This window comes from Siniperca chuatsi, linkage group LG15, assembly GCF_020085105.1.
Source record: "Siniperca chuatsi isolate FFG_IHB_CAS linkage group LG15, ASM2008510v1, whole genome shotgun sequence".
In the NCBI taxonomy this organism is placed as follows: Eukaryota; Metazoa; Chordata; class Actinopteri; order Centrarchiformes; family Sinipercidae; genus Siniperca; species Siniperca chuatsi.
In genome coordinates, this window is record NC_058056.1 from 14,428,772 (window position 1) to 14,453,434 (window position 24,663).

A 24,663-nucleotide genomic window follows, 5' to 3' on the forward strand; every position below is an offset into this window, starting at 1 on the left:
CCCAGTTCAAGGAATCAAGCAAACAGGCCAAAGAGCCTTAACCTTAGCTCCAGGAACATTAAGGACATTAGCAGCTATATTTGAGCATGTGGTGACTCTTAAAACCTAAATGCTGTCACTGTCACTAAATTCTCTCTCTCTCTCTCTCTCTCTCTCTCTCTCTGAATGAGTCATAGGAACATGTTGACAGAATTGCGTGACGTTGATCATGATTACAGATCCTGACTGCTCATTTAGAGAGGACAAACAGGATGTCAGTGTGGAGCAATCACTTAAACGGCAGAACCTGGTTAATATTAACTATTAATATTAACATCTGCACACTTTTATGGTACTCTAGGCCCTTTTGAAACAAATGCTAACTCCTTTTTTGTAGCATGTACAAATAGAAATATTAACTTTTTTTACTGGTACAAAACATCTCTAGTTGTGTGTCTTCAATGTGCTTCAGTATCATAAGTTACAGCTTTCCAGCAGCAATGCATAGCCTTTATCTCTTTAAAAGTTAAAATGGCACTTATTATACATACAGAGGCTATGCACCAGTGGTTTAACTCAGAGTCCATCCACAAGCAGCATCATAACTTCTTAGCAGTGAAATGCTGTGTAGTAAACAAAAAGTGGCCCATTTGTTTCCAGCAGAAGCCAGGTTTTCTCGCAGGCACATTACAGGTGAACTTTGACCCCTACACTCAGGACCCAACCTAACACAAGCACAGACAAAGACAATGAAGTGCTGATACAATTATTTGATAAACAATATGGATAATTGATTTATCATTTGAGTCATTTGTAAAGCAAAAATGCCAAAAATTTGCTGTTTCCAGCTTCCCAAATGTAATAGTCTCGAGATTCATTAAAACAATCATTAATTGCAGCCCTAGTTATAGGGAATATGGTTTAGGAGAACAGTGGTAACTTTCCTGCAAGGCCCTTTACCTAATTGTTGCTGTTCATGCCCATTAATAGAGCTCACTTTGTTGACCTCTAAATCTCTCCTCAAGCACGCAGTGTGTCCTGATCCTAACCAAAGGTCTTCTCCCAGTCTGCTGTGTATATTACATCTTTAAAGGATGGCACCCTGAAAGTATTAATACCAAGTACCCAAACCACCTGAGTAGACGTTTCTCAGTGCAGAGGAACAGTGGTTTTAGTCCAACATTGTCATTCTTTCACTCACCAACTAAAGCTTGTGACTGCAGATGAAAGTTGGATCGAGTATTAGCTGGTAAATCAACAGCTCAGCTTTGTCTCAGTCCTGTCTGTACCTCTTAAGTTCTAGCTTTTTACCTGAACACAACTGTCATCTGTGATTACATTTTCGTTGATATATAAGCATTGTCGCATTTCTAACATGACACAGCTGTGATCATAAATAACCTTTTGTGTGGTGGAGGGAATAAGCCTTCCTCTCTAAAATACCTCTTTATTCAAAACAAAATGTCAAGCAGGGATGCACTTTGGTGATTCAGTGGCCTGAGGTGTGAGCTGTGTGCACAGCGGACATGTGCATGATTATACTCCGGCGCTGCATGATTATGGGTACAGTGCTAATCTATTTTGTTAATAGGTAAGTAGTGAACTGTGGTTGGCTGTGGTTTAAGGAACTAAATTAGTTCACCTTTGTATATTTTATTAGTATCTTTGGCATGGTCAGCTACCTACAAATTGTAATGAATGAAATAGAAATGACTGTTATGCCATATACCGAATATGATTACATTTGAAAGGCAAAGTTTCAATTCTAAATATTTATAAACACATGTAGAGATATTATATTTTGTTTAACTTGCTGCCATATAGGTATAATTTGCTACAAACATAAATTAAGTTTCTAGTCTAGTGGGCTTCTCAGCTTATGTTACTCAAGCTGATGTGGTTGTGGTACTAAAATTATTTCCCACTTCAGGTTTGATGCCTGTGGAATTACAGACATGGCTCACAACTAGCAGCACAGATTAGATCCTCTGCTGACCATATTTTCTGAGGCTTTGAACAGTTTTTTTCCCTAAGGAAACAGATCTGCCCGGAAAAGCAAACAGAAAATGTGCAGCCCTAACACCCACTCTCTTATACCCACACTGACATATATCTGGCTCTTTTCCTCTCTAACACCTGCTAGCCAGTGCTCATCTCCGTCTCACCTCCCCCTCTTGTCTATGTTTAAATGTGTTTCTAATACTGAGATGCAGAAATCAGCAAGTGACAGTCCTTATCAGCAGAGTATTCCTCTAAACTCCTGGAAGATTAGTTTGGATTTATTTTTTGGCAGCAGCATGTTTGACTTACATAACCGCTCAACTGGCTTTGATCAGCATTGCCCGTTAGATCCCAGCAAATCCTACAGATGGGTCCTCCATGTCAAGACAAAGGCATGTGTTTACATGCTGCGTGCGTCAGTATCTGTGGATATAATAAGAGTTAGTTCACAAATGGGCTTTTTTTCCCGCTGTGAGTTTGTGTTTGAGGTCTGACGTTACCCTGTGTGTTTAATTTCATGCTAACGTGTATGACAGTGGCGATGTGGTGTTTTTTTTGTTTTTTGTTTTTTTTTTAAAGGGCTGTGATGTGACAAGGCAGGCTGTTTGTGTAAGGTGCAGGCCAGCCAGCTCCACCTGACAGCGTTTGTGAGTCAGTAAAAATTGCTTGGAAGGAAGGGTTGGCAGAGAAATCCACAGAGCAGAGATGGAAATGTGGAGAGCATGGAGAGTTGCAAAGTGGAGAGGAGGTGGTGTGGGGACAGAGTCAGAGGAGAGCCGACGAGAGGAGAGGAGAGAAGGGGAGTGCAGTTATGTAAAATAGCAAACCTTACAGCCAGCCATGCAGAGATGTAGTGACGTAACCTACACAGACCAGCTAGCATACATCTTACACTCTCTCTCTAGCTCGGACACACACACACATACAGAGTGAGGTGTGTTGACCCTTCAACTCGGTGTTTGTATTTGTACTTCAATATGTTTGTTTAACATTTCTAATCTGTATGGCTATATTTGTGTGTGTGACGTGTGTCATGGCAGATGGCTGGTATGTTCTAGTAACATATCCACATATTCCCATTATTTCCTTTAATGATTAATCTGTTGTGTTGTGTAGTCTAAACTGTTTAAGAAAATAGAGAAAAATCCCCATCACAATTTTCCAGAGCCCATGGGAACGTCCTGAGATAACTTGTTTTATCTGACTAACAGTCCAATACCCAATGTTATTCAATTTCAATTTCAATTGAAACTGTGCATGTTTTGCAGTTTTCCCTCAGAAATGACTTTAACAATTAATCGTTTATCAAAAAGTGTTGATTCATTTTCTGTTGATAGATGAATGATTAAGTGAGTAGCCGTTTCAGTTCTACACACACTGGTTGTAGCTTCTAGTGTTGCAGTAGGAGATGTAAACGATTTTTAAAAAATGTGTACAGTATAAATCATTGCCAGTCACCACAATCAAAGAAGATGCTGCTACTTAGGTTGGGCAGCGTATCATGACTGATTTAGGTTATGGGCAGACTTTTGTGTCATTTAAGATATCTGTAAAAAAAAATTATGTGAACATAAATAATGTAAAAAGCAGAAGTAAATAAAATGTTTGTGTATCTGTTTTTCAGGACTACATTGATGCCCACCCTGAGACCATTATACTGGACCCCCTTCCAGCCATCCGAACTCTGCTGGATCGCTGCAAGTCCTACCAGCTCATCCACAGGATAGAGAGCTGTATGCAAGGTAAGATGTTTCACTTAACTTGGTAACACTTGTGCACAGCAGTCTCCCATTGACTGGCTTAGAGATGCGTAAGAAACAAGTTTCGATTTTGCTGAACTGAATTTGCTCACGGAGGAGAGGTCACATTTGACACACAAATTCAAACTGTTGACCAATGACCTGTGCTGACCATTAAGGGGAAAAAGAGAACTGTAAGTCCAAAGTGGAGGAAGCTTTGATATTTGCTGTGTCGCAACATCCAATTTTTTATACCCCTGCTCTGTCAGAGTATAAACTGCTCCACAAAAGAGATTTATCGTGGTATGCAGTCACTTGTGAGACAAGAGTGTGTGGTACAAATACATTTCCATTGAAAATAACCGTTTTAATGTATTGTCCGGTTACGTCACCAAGCTTCCAGCACCACTTTATTTATTTATTTATTTATTTATTTAGAGAAGTTTCACTGAGAGGACGCCTCTCTTTTGCAGGAACACCCTGATCACATTCGCACAGTTACACACACATTGACACCTGGAAGCTGCCCAGTACAACCACACACTCTGCTGGACTTCATGAAGTTCAGAAGCCTCCAAAATGTCCATAAAGTTGAATCAATCTCTTTAACTGTTTCAACAAAAACTCAGTGGACTGCATTCATTTTAGCTAGTTGTGCCTGATAAACAGGCAACTGAGTGCATTTTGCTGTGTCACTTTGCGGTGTGACCAGGCTTTTGCTCTGTGTGTAGAGTCAATACACAGCGTGTCATGGGTTCAAATTAAGTAAACACCATTAGTGTCCTCTCCCAATCCTCAATATTCTACAAAAGTAGAGGATGTCTAAAGTAATAAAGGAACTGTTGATTCCATAGACACTGCCTTCTACCTTACTTAAAGTGTCTAATGTTATTAAAAGAAGAGAGCTGTGGTAACTGTAGGTTCTCTGTCTTTCCTCTTCACTTCCAGAGGGGACACATGGATAACAGCGCTGTCGCCTCTCACTTGAATTATGTTACTCGATGCTTCCGAGCAGATGGTTAATTCTTGCCGGTTGAGCGCTATGCTGATATCATAATTCCTCTCCTCCCTTTCACGCGACAAAAGCACCTCTCCATGTCCCCCTGCAAGAACCCAGTATGAACTTGGCTCTGTGTATTTCTCAATGAAGGATCAGAACTTGCCTTCGAGTCGGTCCGGCAACATCTTCCTCTGTCGCTGACCTCATAAACTAATCAACGGGCAATGTATTTTGGCTGGAGGCAGAGAAATACAATGACGACAGGAGCACATTCCCTACCCACACACACTGTAAACACACCTGTGACTCATCCACATTTCCTTTACCCCCATATATGGCAGGGAACGTAAACCTTTTAAGTATTACTTTACCAATCGTCCATGACTCTGTGTGGGGAGATGCAGTCTGGTGTCAGAGCAACGGATCAGAGGCGGTTCGGCATGTCGACAGTGTCATGAGTTTCTTAAAATAGAACCGCAAGAAGACGTCTTTTTATCCAAACAGACATGATGGCTGTTACGTAAACAAAGAGTATAAGCTGCATCACTCACTCACTCACTGTGTGTATTTGGTTTGAAGAGGAAGATTTGGCTCACTGGCTGCATTTATAGGAAGCTTTTATTTTTTTCACCAGTCTGCTTCCATTAATGCAAGTGGTGCTCTCTGCTCACACTTAGGCCTGCATACCAAACCTCCCTGACAATTGTAAGCCATTATAATCCTACACCACACCACTGTGTTTGTAGGGGGAAAAAAAGCAAGTGACTGAGGATCAATGTACTTTCAGGGGGCAAAAAAGAGACTGAGAGAACTGGGTTAAGGTTAGAGTAAAATAGAGGATAGTGTGAGAGTGTGGAAAGTCTACCTTACTTTCTTAGGCACAGCCATTTCCTCCACCTTATCAGCAGAAACCATGGAGTCCTGGAGCAGCTGCCAAGGCAACCCAGTACTAAAAAGTCATAGAGAGCCTGCCATGCTTCAGTCTGCATGACTCAGAATAGTACTCAATAGGAGGAAGCACTTGAGGTGCGCTTGTGCTTTCTCTGGAAAAGTTAACCTTATTTTATCACTTGAGTAGTCTCTCGATGTTAAATGGCCCCAGTCACAGTACATTTAGCTGTTCTGCTCTGAATTGTTTAAATAAATATAAACTTAAGTACAAGAATTAGCTCATCTTAATGTTATGTTTAATAGAAAGTATCCAGACAAGGGCCACACGAGGATCAGTGTCACTGATTCATAGTTGTGCTTATTGGAACTTTGGCACTGCTCTGTTGTCTGACTTGGTTTTGTGTTTCCTATGTGAGGCAGAGCAAGGTAAATGTTTATGTTACTTAGTGGAATCTACTGGTTCCTGTGTATGCTTGAGTTTTGATATCTTGGACTGTTTTTTATAGACATAAACCGTCGTCAAGTCAACCATTCTATAAAACAAAAGCCTCTCTCAATGTTATTCCTCTCCAGCTCAGGATAAAAAAATTCTCCTGAACACAAGCTGATTCCTCAGGATCAAACTGAATTATTCGTATATTAATCAGACTTGTCTTGAGCTCCCTGTGCTAGCATTAATCCACCCCTCTGCAAGGGCCAACAGAACAAGGGTCCCGTTTATGCAAGTGATCAATATTTAATCATAGTTGCAGCATGAGAAAGACAAACACTGAGACACTTTAAGACCCAAACACTCGTCCAAGTCCAATGAGCCAAGTGGGCAGACAGGATTGCCCAACCTGAGTAAAAGAGTTCCTGCCTGTCAGGTATGATAATGCTTTGTCACAATCATCAGACGATTTACCTTTTTATGAGAAAACAATCTTATCAGTAAGAGAGGATGCTGGGGTTTCTAGGAAACACACTCTAAACTCTATAAGTTTGGAGTTAATTTTTTTGCTCTCATGAATATGATGTAACAGAGCGGAGGAAATGCAGCAGATGTCCCGATGAGATAAAAGAAGAGAAATAAAAATGTTTTTAAAAAAGGCAGTGTAACTCAATAATGACATTTTAAAAAGCATCTCATTGTGGAGCCCCGTAAACGTCGCCCTCGGCTCCGCTGGGTCTGCTGCGAGCATGCAGTGTTTAGACAGAGCCAGAGATTGATCCTCCCCACCGTCCCCTCCACCCCCCTATCCCTAAAGCATCAACCATAGCCAAGTATGCACGCTATTACAAACTTGGCCACGCTCTCTTATCCACCAATCCCTGGTCTCTTTATTATAAATCCTTAACTTGGAGCTTGAAATGTTTTCCGTTTGACAAGGTTTAGGTCTTTTGATGGTTTTTTGTTTGACAAAATTTAACGCCATCAGTCTTTGGGAACTCAGTGATGTAATGGGGATATTTTCCCCGTTTTCTGAAAGTCATTATGCTGCTATTCCTGTCCTGGTAAAATAACAGCAGAATGTCGAGGGTGGCTATAGCCAGTGCAGAGATGACTGATGGGTAACCCTCCAGGCTTCCCGCTCCCAAAAGTGACTGCTTGCAGAGCCAACACTGGAATAGACCCAGCTGCACAGGGAAAGGTTATAGAGCACAGAACAAGTATCTGCCTGTGAGAGAGAATAGGAGGATTCTGTGTTCGTCTGTAACAGCAAAAAATAGAAACATTTGAGCTAGATCTGTTTTGTCTTGCTTTATAGATGCAGATTTATTCCTTTTTGAAGTAAAAAAGTGTTCCTATTAGGAAATTAGTTTTGTACATAATGGTCAAAGCACATGTTCAGCAATTCTTTAGCTGAAGAGCACATCAACAGGGTGGATACTGGAAGGACTATTACAGGTTTTTGTGTTTTAGGTCCTATTTCCGTAGCTGTGGTCATTATTTCTATCAGATGTGAGATATTGAAACGTGCTACAACAAAGTCAGACAATCAAACGGGTTGTAAACAAGCCAAAGATGAGCCAGATGATCCAAACCACTTTTTTTAGACGTAATACCAAAAGAGGTTGTACCTATAATGTCAGTAATAATCCCTCATTTCACATAAAACCTGCGTGTGCATAACTATGGCAAGTATAACAGGTCAAAGTTGAGCCTCTATGTTGATCTGTAAACTCTGATGACATGTAGAACAAAGGGAGGTGCGATATACAGTATATGGTACAATTCATGAATTAAAGTGTAGGATACTGGTTTCTGTTCTATAGATTATAATCTATTTAATTATAATATAAGTGAAAAGGTTTGGTCATAATTTTACTGTTCGACTTAATTTTGTCTTCCAAATAAGTTTGGCTAACCTTGGTTTTTGTTTAAAACCTGTATGATCGCCTGACAGCTCATGTCCATTGACCTGTTGGAATGTCACCAGATTCCCTAATCTCAGCAAATAACTAGATGAGTACAATATAGGGCTGTAACAGTGCTATACTCGATAAATTGTTTTGTCTAAAAAATGGTGAAAAATGCTCATTATAATTTTCCAGAACCCAATGTCAAGTCTTCACATTGCTTGTTTTGTCCGACCAACAGTCCAAAACTCAAAGATACCCAATGACCAGTGAATCTGTGGCACTTTTGCTTTAAAAATGTAACTATGAGTGCATTATCAAAAGTACAATATTATTATTACCAACCGGAATGATGGCCAAAACTACAACAATAAGCACGAATTATGCCCTAATGATATGTCTCCCTGCTCACTACACTATCATACAGCACTATTACAGTAACAGGGTCCTTAACACTGGACTACTGTATGTGCCGCACACAGCAGCAGATGTGGCTGATTTTACTGGGACCTGCTCTACAGCTTGATGTCACTTAAGAAGTTTCTGTGATAACTTTTGGGCTTTTAAAAATCTCTTTTTTTGGCTCATGCATCAGCTTTCATCGTGGGGTTTTCCAAGGGTTATTGTGTGTATCTGCACTATCTGGCTGCTGTGGGAGCTGTAGATGTCAGTGGGGCCCAGTGTACACCCAGAGTTCAACACTCAGCACTGGAGTAAATGTAGGCAAATGAGATTCTACTGACCTCAGCACTAGCGGGAGCAGAGAGCCCTGCCACTGCTGAGGCCCACAGCACACAAAGGCCGGCGTGTTTCTATTGTGTTTTTGTCATTAGCAATTTGCCAGCTCTTAGTTTGGCCCCCTCACTGATTTCCTGTGGTGATATCTCCAACCAGCTGCCTTATCACCCCTATGTACCTACTGCAGAGGGGTAATTACAGAAGGCAGAGCATTAATATAGATGCGTCCTGAGCCCTGATATGGTGACGTATGACGAAGCTGCAGGATGTTTGTTATTTTCAGTGTTATCACAACTGACCGACCTGTCGCTACAGGATGTGATTGCAAATGTGATGTAATGTGATGTAAAAACATGGCGGAGATTGGTGAGAAAGAGGCTGAATGTGTGCCCTGGCCTCAGTTATGATTAATGAAGGTATGGCCGAGTTTCTATTGTGAGCAATTTTTTGTTTGCAGTTGGCTGACTAGTGAGCTATCAATCACGCTGTCAGTCAGGTGATGTATCTGATGACTCTGTAATGTCCTCCTGGTTTGACTTGTCTGTAGTTCCTCATGAGATTGTGTCTTCCTGTGTTTCAGCATTTTCCTGTGTGAGTGTGCATGCGTGTGTGTGTGTGTGTGTGTGTGTGTGTGTGTGTGTTGTTTGGGAGGAGCAGAAGGGCCTGGCAGCTTTCTGCTTTATTTATTTGGACAGGAGTCATTTGTCCCATTGGGCCTCAGATGGCCTCTGCTGTGTTTGTTGTCTAAACCTGTCACAAGGATGAAATATAAACATATAAATACATGTCCAAATTAAGTTAAATAAGGTGTGTCTGCATATGTCAGAGACTCATCTGCTCCCCATCTTGAACAGATCTTGAGCATTTTTGCTCAGACTACAGTAGGATGTGCTGCCCTTCATTTTTTCCTAAGTAGGCTATGAATGTTAACGGAAAGAATAGCTTCAAGTGCTGCTATTTCAGGAAAAAACAAGGAACAGAAATCACTCTCCAATAAAGCTGTTCGCCAGAGAGCAAAAACTGACAATACAACAGTTTTTAAATGTTACAAAACAAGATTTATTTTATAAACCAGCAGTAATAACTGTACCAAACTAAATCAGAAATTGCACCTTTTATACATGGATCATAGAGCAGATTGTGGCCTTCCTTTTTTGTGTCCACAAATGTAGTTGGTTCATCATGTGAACTGATGAAAATGTGTTTCAAGGGTGTAAATTAAGCCTGAAATGATGTTATATCAGCAGAAATTAATTGAAAAAGTATTTTGGGGTTTTAGACTGTTGGTTGAACTAAACAAGCAATTTGAAGATGTCACCTCAGGCTCTGGGAAATGGTGATGGTGATTTTCACCATTTCTTTTTAAATTTTATATACCAGGCAATTAATCTTTTTTTTTTTTAACAGATTAGTTGATAATTAGAATCATCTTTAGTTGCAGCCCTAGTGTAATTCACTCACTTTCAAGAAGCCGACACTAGCGAAAATATCTGACATTTATTCTCCATCATTATTTCTGTTTAACTGAAAATGTTCAAAACCGTTTTGGAGTATTTCTCTCCAACTCTTAACTCTACCAATTCCCTCCATGTTCTTTTACTTCTCTTTTTATTAGATGAGAGAATTTGCTCTCCTCCATTCATGGTCCTGAACTCGGAGTGCAGCCCAGATGTGCTGGAGCAGATCAAGAGGCAAGGACTCACATTCCCCTTCAGTAAGTCTTTTTTTTTTTTTTTTTTACCTCAGTCATCCTATAGATACTGAGGACTTAAATCTATACTCTATATACATTAATTAGACCTTTTTTATATTGTAATTATATTGAAAATGTTGTGCTAATTCACTACCTGTCTCACATTTCTGTGTTCACTGTCAAAGTGTGAGATGTTTTGTTCCCATGTTGAAATTTCATAACTGCTTTTTGCTCACCTTTAATCCTTCTCTACAGTTTGCAAAACACGGGTTGCTCATGGAACCAACTCCCACGAGGTAAGAGGCCAGGGGGATCAGAGATCACTCACACCCTCCACAGTTTGCTTTGTGCAAGCAGTAACACTTGTCCTATCACAGGATTGTCATTTAACCAAGTCCAAACAACAAAATCAGATAAAGTGCTGTACTTGTGTATCTGTGTGTCAGCTGAAATCAATACTCCTGTCAGGCTGGCCAAATAGTCTTCATTCCTCCACGCTCACCGCATTGAATTAAGTTAGGACTTAACTAGATTTGTGTCTGAAAGTGCCTGTTGGTTTGAACAACAAATAAATATTTTCCTTTTTAAGTTCAGGTGTGTCATGTACTGTGTGTCCTCCTGTCCACAGATGGCCATTATCTTCAGTGAAGAGGACCTGAATGACGTGAAGCCTCCTTGTGTGATCCAGAGCTTCATCAACCACAACGCAGTGCTCTACAAGGTGTTTGTAGTGGGAGACTCCTACACTGTGGTGGAGAGACCTTCACTGAAGAACTTCCCCGCTGGACCGGCAGGTGAGGAGACAGACAGGTGGAGAGAGAGAGACGGGTGGGGAAGTCCAAGGGCTGCCAACAGCCACACTGGCCAGACTACAAGTTGCACAGCTTCTCCAAATTACCCAATAAATGACCTCATAAAATGGCTTTATAGTCCCTGTGATTGGACCTATTCACCCTTTTAAGAGACGCAGCAGAGTGCAGTTGAGTTTTGCCCTGTTGGTACATGCTGTTGAAAATTAACAAGAGGAGCGGCGTTTTTCCTCCATCAACATGTCAGAAGCCTTACCCAGGATGCAGCTTTCAACACAGGGTCGTCTAGGGTTGTCTCCAGTATTTGCATGTGATACAGTAGAGGCCCTCATGCAAACCAGGTTTCACCATCAGTGTAGTAGTCTGCTTTGTGTAACAGTGCAGAGAGAACAGTTGGAATGCCGAGTGGTGCAGCAGAAAAGCGCAGCCCCTGTCAAACAAATACAGCAGCATACCACAGTGTTACATCTGCACAGCATTTACATCACTGTACTCTGCAGCCTGGAGCTATATACATTGTGTTTCCTATCCAGTAAGTGGAGGGACAGGCTGGATGAAAGGGTAAGGGAAGAAGCTACAGAAAGGTAGGGGTTAGCGTTTGGAAAGAACTTAAAAATAACAGTGTGAGAGATGGTCTGTCCCATCCAGCCTTCCTTCCCATGCTTCTGTCGACTTAAACTGGTGTTTGTTCATCCAGTCTGGGAATGTACGAGCCCATCTGCCCAATTACCAAGACCGTCTACAAGCCAAGGGGCATATTTATTTGGACAGTGATGGAATTTACTTTTTCCCTCAACTCCCCCTACCCCTCTTCCTTCCCTCTAACACACTCTAATGTTAATCATTACAATGATAACAAAGAAAAAAGGGGCAATAAGTTTCGCAATTCATCCCATCCCATTTATCACTGCTTCAAAGACAATCCCTCGCCCAGGTAAACAACTTACTAGCTTTTGTTTTGTTCTTAAGTGAACACTCAACATGACATGAGAGGGTTAAAGGTGAAAAGACTTCACACCAGGGTGGTCTAGTTTTAGGTTTCTGTTTCTTTACACCAGGTGTTGAAAGACATTAATTTAGAAAAGCTAAATGGTTGCCTCATTGCACTGTGTAACCAGTTGAGCTTTGCTGCCACCTAGTGCCTGAGATGAGAAACGTAAGCTCTTTAAAATTCAACCTCACCTTTTTTCTCCGTTTCCTTTTCAGACAGGAAAGCAATTTTCTTCAACAGCCACAATGTTTCCAAACCAGAGTCGTCCTCAGACTTGACCACAGTACGTCCAAAATGTCACTGACTGCTATCTTATGTGATATTATGAGTTTTTGTTGCTATTATACTTTAATATTTTATGTTTATCTCAGAGAGAGAACGTGGAGGGAGTGTCTCAGCCACCCAGTGATGATGTCATCAGAGAGTTGTCCAGGTCATTGCGGCAGGCGCTGGGCGTGTCCCTGTTTGGTATCGACGTCATCATCAACAACCAAACAGGCCAACATGCCGTCATTGACATCAATGCATTCCCTGGTAGGTGCAGCCTCTCATCAACAGCGGTGGGTTTTGTTTTATTTGCTCATCTTGTATCTGCACATTAAGCAGATAATAAGCATCACTTTCACAGAGGCCTCTTTCTACGGTGACTTCGTGGCCTCTTTCTGGTGCCATTGTCTAAAAACTGAGAGATGTAGTGATGTCATTTTTTTGTGCAACCAGTTCTAATGAAATAAATGCCTCTCCTCTGTCACCTGTGTAATCCTGAACTCTGTGTTTGAAGTCAAAACGTGCACCAGGTCTCAGTCACTGTGTACTAGTAACATGAACTGCAATCTTCTTTACTTCCCATTATTATTATCTTCCCATTTTATGATTAAATCGACCCAAAAAAGTTGATAGTAATCACATTAAGACATAGCTTTTACTAAATATATATAAAAAATTGACTAAAGCAGTGATTCCCAACCTTTATGGCTTGTTACAGAACAACAGTTTCACCTTTCCACCACATTTCTGTTAAACTTCTCAGGCAGTTTCATTTGAATAACTGTTCAAAGAGGTCAAATTATCCAATATTTCACAAAAATAAACGATTACAGAAAAATCAAAAAATGTTATGGTAATTTGTGTAGCAGAAGTTTGTGTTTTTTCTTCTTTGCTCTCCCCATGTACAAGGCTGAGTCCTTAGGTTCAAATCCTGCCTGCTTCCCTTTGCTGCATGTCATCCCCTCTCTCCCTTTCCCACACAGCTGTCCCTTCCAAAAAAATAATCTTAAAAATTTAAGTAAAATGAAATGGCAGTTTCAGGCTAGTTGATGTAATATATGATACATATATACTATATACAAAAGACAGAAATATAATTGAAATAGTTCTACGAGCAACTCTTGTAAAAGCTGAACTAACTGAATGTCTCCCCGTGTTCTCAGGTTATGAGGGCGTCCCAGAGTTTTTCAATGACCTCCTGAACCACATCACCAGCGTGCTTCAGAGCCACAACCCAGACTTCGCCCCTGCCAGCGAGCAGCCCAAAGGCACCACGGTACCTAACGCCGCCACACCGGCCCCCGGCTGCTGCAGCATGCTGGGAAAAGAGGCCAGCGGCAGCCCCTGGATCGTAGAGGGCGACGGAGGGCTAAAGGGCCCTCGTCAGAGACTGGGCTGCAACTCGGCTATGTCTCCCAACTTCCAGCAGCACTGTGTTTCCACAATAGCTACCAAGGCTTCCTCCCAGTGACTGATCCCCTGCCCCCACTCCGTTTGATCCCTGAACAAAAAACGGATGACAATGGTGACAATAATAATGAATAATAATCATAATAATTATGATGTTGATAATATATCTAATCAAAAAAACCTTTTCCTATATAGTTATTGAAAATGATGGTGATTGGGTGTAAGCATTTTTCTCTCTGCCTTTTTGTATTTTTCGTTTTGTCTAATGAGACTTAACAGTACTGTAATGTGAACTTTTGGGAACTTTTGCCTAATAGCTGATTTTATTTTTCTCTCTCGTGTGAGTTCTCTAATGAAAAAGGGTCCAGATGAGGTAGCTAATGGGAATGGTCGAATCAGCAGTGGAGAAAGATGGGCCACTAGATGTGCAATGTATGATCTGTTGTATCTCTCTCTCTCTCACACACACACACACACACGCACACACACGCAGGTACGTTTACATTGTGACGGGCCGTGCCAGTGATGTGTATTTGTATTCTGGTCAATACCACTGACTCCCTCGGCACAAAGTGAGGGGGAGAAAAGGTGGCTGGACATTTGAACACTACTCCGCAGATCCCGGGCTGCTATGTGACTGTGGCAAACTGATGGCAGAGGACATAATGAGTCTGAACATGAACGGCAAGATAGTTTTGGGTTTCATTAGTTTAAACAAACAGGTAAGCCGTTTACTTTTCCGAGTGCCATCAAATTTACTTTGAGCGTAGGAAGGACGCCTGCAGAAAAAAACATGATCTTCAGTGATTAAAAAGAAAGAAAGTAAATGTCCGTGGCCATGTGACCAAGTTTGTTTTTTTTGATGATGTTGCACCAATGTTTATAGGTCTTTGAGCGTTTTACTGTATGTCGGATGCCGGATGTTAGGTGTTCAACAAACAAACCGCGTCCTTGTTTGAGTCCCAGTTTGAGTCGCTCCAGTACAGGAAGACGAGGATCACATTCCCTTTTTGTGTTTGTGGATGTTTTCAGAGAATTCCATGATTTTTCAGAATTCCAAGTGGGATCTTGTGAGACTCTCATCACTTCATGGGTTTGTAGTCTCCTTAAACAGACTCTCCACGTGTCTTCAATGCTTATATCTGTAATGTGAGCAAACTACACTCTTGAGGCCAACTTGACTTAGGGCCAATCTGAAAATAAATTATTCCACTAAAATGAAGGTAAAATGTGTGTTTTAATACCCACCAATTGGGTATTAATTATTTTGATACCATTAAATGACAACAGTTATAGATAACAAAGGAATTTGTTCAGCTTTATTACCTCTGATTTAATTTCCCTCTAACAGCACTTATTACAAAATGTAGTTAAAGAAACCTTCAGTCCCGTTAGTTCATTTGCTTCAAGCTTAAATTCTCCGACCTGTCTTCTGTTCCAGCTGCTGTATTTGTGTCACATGTTAAAATCATTAGGAGGGGAAGTGGGGGAAGACAGTCCAGCTCTTGTTCCCAGTGTTCACTGTGAGATTTTTTTACTTCAATTTTGTTAATATCTTTGTCCTGATATCTACTAAGAGCAACTTTATTTTATTGAGATTTTATGGGGGAAAATGTTTTATATAAATGAAATGAAAGCATGGGCTGTTTTTGAACAAACAGTGGATATTTACAAGAGCTATGGTAGAAATGGGTCTGGCTATACAGGTGGTGTCAAAGGGACAGATGAGCTTGTGGTTGATGCTGTTGTCTCCCTCTAGCATCTAGTGGGAAAGAGTGCCAACCTGCAATGCAAACAGATTTTTGCATTCCTCTGAGCCTGCTGCTTCTCTTGTCCCAGAGAGCTCCTCCTAGCTGTTTTATTTCCTCCATCAGTTTCTGAGGGGAACTGACTGTCCTCTTGCTCATCCTGTGGTGATAAACAAGTGTGTCAGCACAGCCATCTCACCAGCATCTCTCTGGGACCAAAGAATACCAATGACATTATGAAAACTGGTTTTCTCTAGACGCATCATATTTATGAGAATATTTCCACAACACAGGTTAGTATCCTGTTTTAATCTCTCATAATGTGTCATGAAGTGACAATAAATTCAAAATATGATATAATATTCAAAATGCAAAGGTATTGCAGCAGGTTCAGGGGAACCTTTCACATCCTTTTCCCCAATTCCTCATCTAGAAATGGGTGCAAAGTTTTGGGTGTGTCCCTGTTTAGGCTGATATCTGTGTACACCACTGAAATTGTGTGTCCTATGTTGTGTTCCTTAACGTGCTTCTAAATGGGAAATAAATGGTTAATCCTACCCTTTGTCATTTCTGCAACCCAGACAGTCATCATGCTCCCAGCTTCCACCTGAATGTTTACGTCTTGTACAGTACGTGTATATATGCCTAGCCTAGGCTTACAGCCGTACAGTATGTTTTGTATCAGTTCTGTAATTGAGAGAAATCCACAATTTTGTGACCTTTTTTTAAATTAAAGGGCCAAACCAACAGGGTGAAATAAACATGAGAAACCTTACCTGACTCCATTTCGTTCAGCTGTTTTCCTAACTGATAATTTGTGGGTAAATGCTGTCCTGTCCAGTGTTTTATGTAGGTTCTCTTTGAATATAGTGAGGGATAATATCCTACCACATCTCTTATGGTCATTATTAGTATATAAATGATGTACACCTTAATCAAAGTTTCTGCATGTTTAGTAGCTTACTTGATGTATTTGTAAATTCTGTATTACTGAAACCATAAGGTAGCTCTAAACACTTTAATTTTTTCTACAAAAATCCCTTCATGAATATATCAACTGCAAAACAAAGTGCAGCATTTCTCCACCCAGCCTCCAGATGTTTATTGCCTCAGCATTTATGAATCGCACATTTCATAGAATTAGAGACACAGTAAAAAATGACACGCACGTCATGACACAAACTTTTTCAACAAAGCCAACTGAGACTATACAAAATGGTAGCTTATTAAAATAAAATATATCTTCATAATCTTAGTCTTCTGTACATGTAAAAAAAAACAAAAAAAACACAAAGATATATTTACAAGAACACCAGACAAAAGACGGTATACAGGTTTCTAATGCTACTTTCTGTTCCCTGCCAGGCCTCTGTGCTGCTGGGATGTTTTTTAACCATAAGGTGTTAATGAGGTTGTAGGTGATGTGCTGTCGGGTTGGCCAACAGTCCCAGGATGGTGGAGAGACAGTGCAGCTTCTCCTTGACGTGTTCTGGCAACTTCTCGTTCTCCTTATACCTGTAGAGAAGAGAAACATTAGTGAGAACAGCTGGAGCTGTCACATTTACAGTTATGCAAACATATAAAATAAAACTGATAAACACACAAGCAAACAAAGTGACACAACACATTTCTAACATGTTTTGTACCTGGTGATCATCCCCTCTGGAGACGTGTAGGTGATGCAGGAAACTCCTGCCTGAACCACCAGCTGAGACCCGTCGTTGAACTGCACCCACACCTCTCCACTTGTCAGCTACAGATACAAAAACAGAGATTCAATCTTTTAATAACAAAGGCAGTTCCTTCACTGATTACAGAATATTAGGTTAATTCATTTGTCAATTACCTGGGATGCCCATCCAACATTGGGCACAAATATCGACTTAACCACTTTTCCTGTGTTTTGTACCAGGTCCTGTCGCACTGGGGAGCTTTTCTTACTCAGGCTGGCTGTGGTGAAATCAGACCCATCGTAGGAGATCATCTGGAAAAGATTTATTACAATTATCTAGCTGTTAAAGCCTCTAAACCATCCGTTCATACATCCTGAAGTGTAGGGCTGTGAGACACTCACTGAAGGAGTGATTTGTGGAGGTTGAGGAGGTGAAGCTGTATCAGGAGGCACCGGGTGGGAGGGCATGGACGATGAGCACGGGGAGTCTGGGTTGACAGGTCTCCTAGGAGGGGCGACGTACATAAAACTACCATTAGCCACAGACAAGGCAAGGACAGCATTAAAACCAAGAATATACAATTAAAAGCACATTCCTCTCACCTGCCGATAGTTATGGGGAAGAAAGGGACGTCGTTGGTGCTGCGCTGCTCCTCCGCTGTGATGGCGGCCTCCAGGGACAGACACATGCTGTGGCCCTCATCCGACAGCTCCACATACAGCCTGCTCTCTGGGCTCAGGCCGCTCAGCCCCACCTCGCCCTTCACCGTGTACGACTTCCCGCTCTTCTCCACCACTCGCACCAGCTCTGACGTCTTGTGGGTCTTTGCTCCTACACAACATGAAGCATTACATATGAACTCAGACAGAAAAGGGGTCGGTGCTTCAGTGGAATCACATGTTTCAACATGCACACCTGACTCACCATCATAAAAGCAAACTTCCAGGTCTGCATTGGGAGAGTTCTCCATCAGCATGACTTTTGCATGCTTGGTGTAAAGGGTCACTTTTGGAGTCTTGGATTTTACGAGCTGCACAAACTTGGAGGCATATTGGTACTTCTTCCAGTATTTTTCTGTGACAAAAAATAAATTGATTAACATACAATTTCTAATCTTACATAAGCTGATGTTCCTGGGTGTGATGCATCCATCAGAATACCTGGAAGGTCCTCGTAACTACAAATCAGAATGTCTTCTGGAGGAGCAGGAGGACAGTCCAGGACAGGAAAACCCTTTCCACCATTAGGCTGGTATATCGTTACCTACAATAGATGATAATAATAATAAGCTTTATATTATGCCACCAGCCTTGCGTCATATTATGTTGTTATACTACCCCCTACCAGTCACATATGGAAAATTTAGGAGAGATACTTCAAAGTGCAACATAGTGAGCTTACCATTGAACCATCACAGGATATCCGAAGAACTTCTTTGACCCTCTCTTGACCACTGTGGCATTTCAACAACTCCATACACACTTCACTTGTGTCCAGGATGCTCACCTGTAGGAAATATAAGAAAAATAAATTAGACATCAGCAATTATGTCAACTGGCCACACAGTGGACATTAACAGATTAGCAAAAAATATGAGCAATATCTTACAACAGCATTTTTGGTCTTCTGTCTGATAGGCTTCAGTCTGGATGCGCACAGGGGCGGGACTATGTCTCTCAGCGTTTTCTTCTCTTTATCCACACTGGGCATGGCAGAAGGGAGCTTTAACTCTCTGCCGTGAGGAGGTTGGAACTCTGCTCCGGGTATATTTTCCCTGTATGAGTCAGAATTAGAGGGAAGGTTGTGGTGCATGTGGTGCTGGTTGTGGTGAGGGTTCACACTTCGGCCCATGGGCTTGTCTGTCCAGGAATTGTGAACTCCTAAAGGTCCTCTGCTGCTGTGGAAGCTGCCGCCGCTGCTGTGAGTGCTGCTGTCTGCGGGCCTGTGCCCAGAAGCTGAGAGAAAAGATTTGCTTAAGCAGGATGGCTTTAATTGTGTTTGGAGAGTTTAAAAGATCCTTTTATCAATTTTTATACCCTTTCATTCATATTCTGTCTCACAAGGTTAACTGGAGCCTATACAAGCCTCAACATCTAAGGGTAAATCAAATAAAGGATTGTTTCATTCACAGGCATTTGTCACTTAAGAGTGTCACCAACCAAAGAGTTTAGTTAGTTTCTGAACTAACTAAAAGTTGCTCTGAATGAGAAAATTAGCTGAGTGATAAAACTAAAGTATCAATGCTGAAATCTATCACATATGCACAGATAATCAAAAATTTTACCCTCATTATTGAGCCAATTAGTAACTCCCTCCAGGTCTTGAAATTGCAAGTTTGGTGGATGTGCAGTCTGTGTGGATAACGAATACCCAGAGCTGAAACAGAACATGCAATCTGTTAGTCTCATTAAATGTGTAAAAATCATGAAAAAAGATCATAAAAAGAGAGACTTCTTACTTTGCTGACTGTTTGACAGGGGGAGAAGGGAGCCTTCCACGCTCTGAAAATGGGTGCTGAGTGGAGGACATGGGGAAGACTGGTCTTCCTAAACCAGTCAGAGTCTCCTCTGAGTGGCATCTCCCCAGCTCAGCGTGACTCAACCCCTGGCCTGATACAGAAGAGCCGGAGCAATCTGAAGATTGAGCCCTCCTCAGGTAGCGAGAATGAGGCTGTCCACTTTCTCCACCGTAAACCCCCCTGCTCCTGCCCTCTCTGTGAAATCTGTCCGCGGGATGCTGCTGCTGCTGCTGCCACTGGTCTCTGTCCTCAAAACAGGCGTTGCTGGGTTGACGTGAAAGACTTGGAACAGGCGCCATGCGGTTAGGCAGGGCAGAGCCAATCATGTGCCTGGTTCTCCTCTGGAGGCGGCTGCTGCTGCTGGCTGAGGTGGAGGAGGTGCAGGCTGTCGAGATGGTGGCAATGCCGCTGTCCATGGATCCTTCATCCCCCAACCCCAGCTCCTTGGTCCTGACCAGCAGGCTCTGGGTCATAAACGGGTGGTCAAGCACGGCAGAGAGGCTGGGCCGGTGGGCGGGGTCCTTCTGCAGCAGCTGATGGATCAGGTCCTGAGCCTCTAAAGAAACATGGCTAGGCATCTCATAATCCCCAAGAACCACCTTAGACAGGGTGTGCTTGACTGTGTCCGTGTCAAATGGGGGGCGACCCATCAGGAAGGCATAAAACATGCACCCCAGTGACCAGACATCTGATTCCAGGCCATGAGCACTGCGAGTGGCCACCTCTGGGGAGATGTAGTTGGGTGTTCCGCACATGGTGAAGTGCTTTTCATTTGGGAGTTTGAGCTGAGTGGCCAGGCCAAAGTCTGCTATTTTAATGTTCATGTTGCTGGTCAGCAAAAGGTTTGACAAGGTCAGATCTCGATGCAAGATGCCATGAGTATGTAAATACAGCATTCCTTTCACTATTTGATGCATGAAATGTCTTGCTGTGAAACAAAAACAACAACATTTTTTAAAGGCTGGCAGCTTCCAACACTGAACTTCACTAAGCTATTTACTGCAACATAATTCATATTTAATTTTCTAATTAAAATAGTTCTTCCTGACCTTCATCCTCAGAGAAGGGCATCTTCCGCTCTTTAAGGTACCGACTCATCTCTCCATTGTGGCACATCTCCAACACCAAATACACATAGTTGCTGTCCTCAAAGTAGTTGTACAGCTTAAATAAAGACATGAGATATAATACAGTATTTATTATCATGTCAGTGAGAAGACACAAAAATATGAGTGCAACAAAATCAAGAAAATATTTGACATTTGCGTCCAAACTCAAAATTCTTTAGACAAAGCAAAAGAGCATGCTCTGCTGGTTAATCTTCAAAGGCATACTGATGACCAACCCTTAAATTAAGTAAAGTGGAAAAAAGTGGAAGAGTGGGACGATAACACTGAACAAAGTAATTATAGTAGGTATGGGCAAGTTGTCAACATTACATAACCATGACAACGATAACACAAAGCTGATATATACAGACTCAAACACAGCTGATATATAGTTGCTCCAAATAATCTGTGTAACTATTGAGGGTTTTTTTCATGTTCCAAAAAACTAAATTGAATTCCTATAAGTAGTGCTGTCTGTTTCTACTTAAAGCATTAACAGAAACAGAAAATCTTATGGTGAACAAATATATAAGTGCCACAGCAGACTTGTAGTGAAATAATAACCCACAGTAACAAGAAATGTGTTGTGTCCAGCCAACGTTACCTCAAGTATTGAAGGATGTTTCAGTCGGCACTGAATTTCCACCTCGTTTGTCACACGCTGAACCATACCAGCCTTGTGCATTGCTTTTTTGTCAATCTGCAGACGGGAACAACAGCAATAATTATACACCTGCCACTCATAGCATCAACATGCAATGTGGCACAGCGCTGCTGCTCGGTGGTTTGTTCCGGTAGTCAATATGTCAAAGACAATTAACTATTCAGACCTCATTTGTGAGGAGTCGAGGGACCACAAGAAGCCCTTGGGAGGCAACTAATGTCTAATAATCCAACAGTTCCCATTTATACCTCAACTGTCAGTGGCAACAGCTTGGGTCTTGGTTAAGTATCTACATTACAGGTAAAGCGTGCTATAATTACCTCTTATCACCGACTAAGACATAAATGGTGGGTGAGGGATTCTTACCGTTTTGATAGCAACCTCCAGACCCGTCTTCACTGATTTTGCCCGGTAAACACATGCAAAGGAGCCTTTCCCCAGGAGGGTGAGGACCTTAAAATCCTACATGAGAAGGAAAGAAAATAAACATTAAGTTATATAAATAATACAATTGTATTTGCAGAAATATAACTATGATTACTTCTATTTTGATCCTATGACAGACAAGATCTTTAAAAGCACCTCGATCCTGAGCTCCTGAGCATAGGATACACTTTTCTCCTCATCTCTGCTGGCTTGGGTGTCAGCAGAAAGGTTTTGGAAGAAATAGTGAATAACCTGATCAAACGTCCCTCTAGCTTGTGACATGCTGGATGCACAGTAAAACAGACAATCCAGCATCTAACGACTTCACATAGGAGAAATACTCCCACAACAAACGTTTACTGTCATACAAGCCACCAACACCTGACGCTGTCATATGGCCAACCAAAACCTTTAATTATCCCGGCTGTCTTCCCGCTAACGAGGACCACTTGTAGCCGTTTCCAAGCAGCATGTTGAATTACTAACTAATCCCAAACTGACGCAGTGAGGAGAAACAACACTGTTTGTCCCGGGAGAGAGAGCCAGGGTAAGGTTACACACCGAGGTACCGAGGCTGCAACACACTGCTGATAACACTGACATTAATAATAATAATAGCAAGTTTTATTCAAAAACTACTTTCAGGACATATGAAACAGCAAACAAGATAAAATAAAAATAGCTAACGTTATTGGTTAATTAAATGGCGTTTACTTAACTAGTACTATATTATTAGCGGATAGTGTAACGTTTGATAAGTTAGATTTCAGTTAAATGTATCAACTTTAATATTTTTTTGACACTTTTAACGTTATTATGTAGCGACAAACCCCGTTCAACTCACGGCTAACCAACTAATTTAACACCTATGTTTACTGCAACCTTACATTTAGCTAACATGACCAGCCGGGGTTAGTTTGAAGTTAGCTTGTGGGCGTTAGCCTAACAAAAGAACTCACCTCGATTTTTTCGCCGATCGAAACACTCATCGTGCCTGGTTTTCGCCTTGCATATGCATGCAGGTTTGTAATAATGTTCCTCGGTCGGCTGAGTGCATCGATAGTCGGTACAGGAGTTCTCAGAGGGCAAATAAATGTTGTTCTTGTGTTCCCCTCCAAAACTTTGCCATTTCTTCCATTTTGAAAATATCCGCCCGTTACTCCCTTAGACACGTCACACCCTACGTCACATGACAACAACCAGGGTTTACCACGCCCCCTTTAAGAGTCTCGTTGGCCTCCTAAAACTATATTAAATTACTCATAAAGGTGTGCTTAAAGGTACAGTTTTATGCCCGTCTTCTTAGTTTTTGTAAGCGTGTACATTTAAGCTTGTATCTGTAAAGTTTATATTTGTATTCTATATGTATATATCTATTCAGATCTGTGCTTGCAGGCTTAGTTTTATAAGTCTGAACATATAGGTTGTGCATTCATTCTAGGGAGACCCAAAGTGTTCAAAATTAAATAAGTAAATAATACATTATGAAATAAGTAATCAGATGAGTGCATACAGACAAAATATTTAATATAACCATAACATGGTGAAATATTTCAATACATTTCTAAATCTCAGCTCATTTCTTATGAAATGTTATTATTCTTATGAAATGTTATGTTATCTAGGTCTGCAACTAACAATTATTTTCATAGTCGATTTATCTGATGATTATTTTCTTGATTAATCGATTAATCATTTGGTTGATTAAATGTATGAAAATAATGAAAAATACTCATCATAATTCCCCAAAGTCCAAGGTGACATCTTCAAATAGCTTGTTTTGTCCAACCAAACGTCCAAAACCCAAAGATATTAAATTTCTAATGATATAAAACCCAAAAAAAGCAGCAAATCCTAACATTCATGGAGCTAAAACCAGAGAATGTTTGACATTTCTGCTTGAAAAATTACCTTAATGATTAATAGACTATCAAAACAGTTGCTGATTAATTTTCGTTCAAGCAAGTAATCTACTTAATATTTCTGCCCTAATTTCCTAAATTACAATCACATACTGGCTTGGCCATGTTTGTCTTGACTGACAAAGACCTGGTGATGAAAACTGGCATTATGAAAAATGGTCATTGGAAAAAATGGCCTTGTTAAATAAAAACAGACTTTAGAAAAGAGGACATTTTTACTTTACATAAAACTGCTGGAATTAAATGAAAATGACAATAATAAATTCTCTTATTGTTAATAACCCGAGTTTTAAAAAATGTGTTGCATTATTTCATAATGCCCTGGTTGCATTAAACATGTTGTCTGTTGCTATTCACATGATTATTATTTCTTAATGTCTACATTTTTAATTTAAGTTTGAATACTTCGGGGCTCCATACACAATATGATTAAAAGCTTAATTTTACCAGCTGAGAGTCAAAAAATCACACAGATGTGTGTCTGTGCAATCAGACCTCCAGTTCTTTTTGAAGTTCAATTTTTAGATCCACAATTACAGGTTTGCTGGCAACCAGGCAACCAGAGTCCCTCTCATTTTGTATTTTTTGCAGGAGAATCAAATCTCAGTATGTAACCTCTACTCCGCTACATTTTTAAGCTGTCCTGAACTCATCCCAGGACTTCACTCAGACACAAGTACAGTATATATTTTTTTCGTGTAACTTCAGTTTCAGCTGCAGGAAAAAAAAAATAAAGATTGCTGAG

The 24,663-nt window shown here is 41.0% G+C and overlaps 2 protein-coding genes across 4 annotated transcripts in view; one reads left to right on the forward strand and one right to left on the reverse strand.

Annotated features, from left to right (window-relative positions):
• The window catches only part of itpk1b (inositol-tetrakisphosphate 1-kinase b), a 31,425-nt gene extending 15,044 nt beyond the window's left edge, over positions 1–16,381 (forward strand). For all 3 annotated transcript variants that reach the window (XM_044167688.1, XM_044167689.1, XM_044167687.1), the window contains 7 exons: positions 3,605–3,722; positions 10,304–10,402; positions 10,637–10,677; positions 11,010–11,175; positions 12,397–12,464; positions 12,553–12,715; positions 13,612–16,381. In XM_044167688.1, coding sequence (XP_044023623.1) covers positions 3,605–3,722; positions 10,304–10,402; positions 10,637–10,677; positions 11,010–11,175; positions 12,397–12,464; positions 12,553–12,715; positions 13,612–13,919 — 963 coding nt within the window. In that variant the 3' untranslated portion in view covers positions 13,920–16,381. The remainder of the gene's footprint in view (positions 1–3,604; positions 3,723–10,303; positions 10,403–10,636; positions 10,678–11,009; positions 11,176–12,396; positions 12,465–12,552; positions 12,716–13,611) is intronic.
• A 298-nt stretch (positions 16,382–16,679) lies between these two features.
• On the reverse strand, positions 16,680–23,177 carry plk4 (polo-like kinase 4 (Drosophila)). The gene is made up of 15 exons (XM_044167686.1): positions 22,956–23,177; positions 21,937–22,032; positions 21,511–21,606; positions 20,847–20,961; positions 19,738–20,725; positions 19,564–19,655; positions 18,888–19,234; positions 18,681–18,785; positions 18,440–18,542; positions 18,204–18,353; positions 17,882–18,110; positions 17,681–17,783; positions 17,453–17,590; positions 17,253–17,359; positions 16,680–17,121 (listed from the first exon to the last, which is right to left on the reverse strand). Exons 1-15 carry the CDS (start codon positions 22,983–22,985, stop codon positions 17,010–17,012), a joined length of 2,811 nt encoding a protein of 936 aa, XP_044023621.1. The 5' UTR covers positions 22,986–23,177; the 3' UTR covers positions 16,680–17,009.
• Positions 23,178–24,663: the final 1,486 nt, after the last annotated feature.

Excerpts from the sequence above, each read along its gene's own strand:
- plk4 (XM_044167686.1), bottom strand. The coding sequence starts at position 22,985 with ATGAGTGTTTCGATCGGCGAAAAAATCGAG. Across the intron at positions 20,962-21,510 it reads AACATCCTTCAATACTTGAG|CTGTACAACTACTTTGAGGA; the intron begins GTAACGTTGGCT and ends TCTTTATTTAAG. Across the intron at positions 17,360-17,452 it reads ATGTTGGATGGGCATCCCAG|CTGACAAGTGGAGAGGTGTG; the intron begins GTAATTGACAAA and ends TTGTATCTGTAG.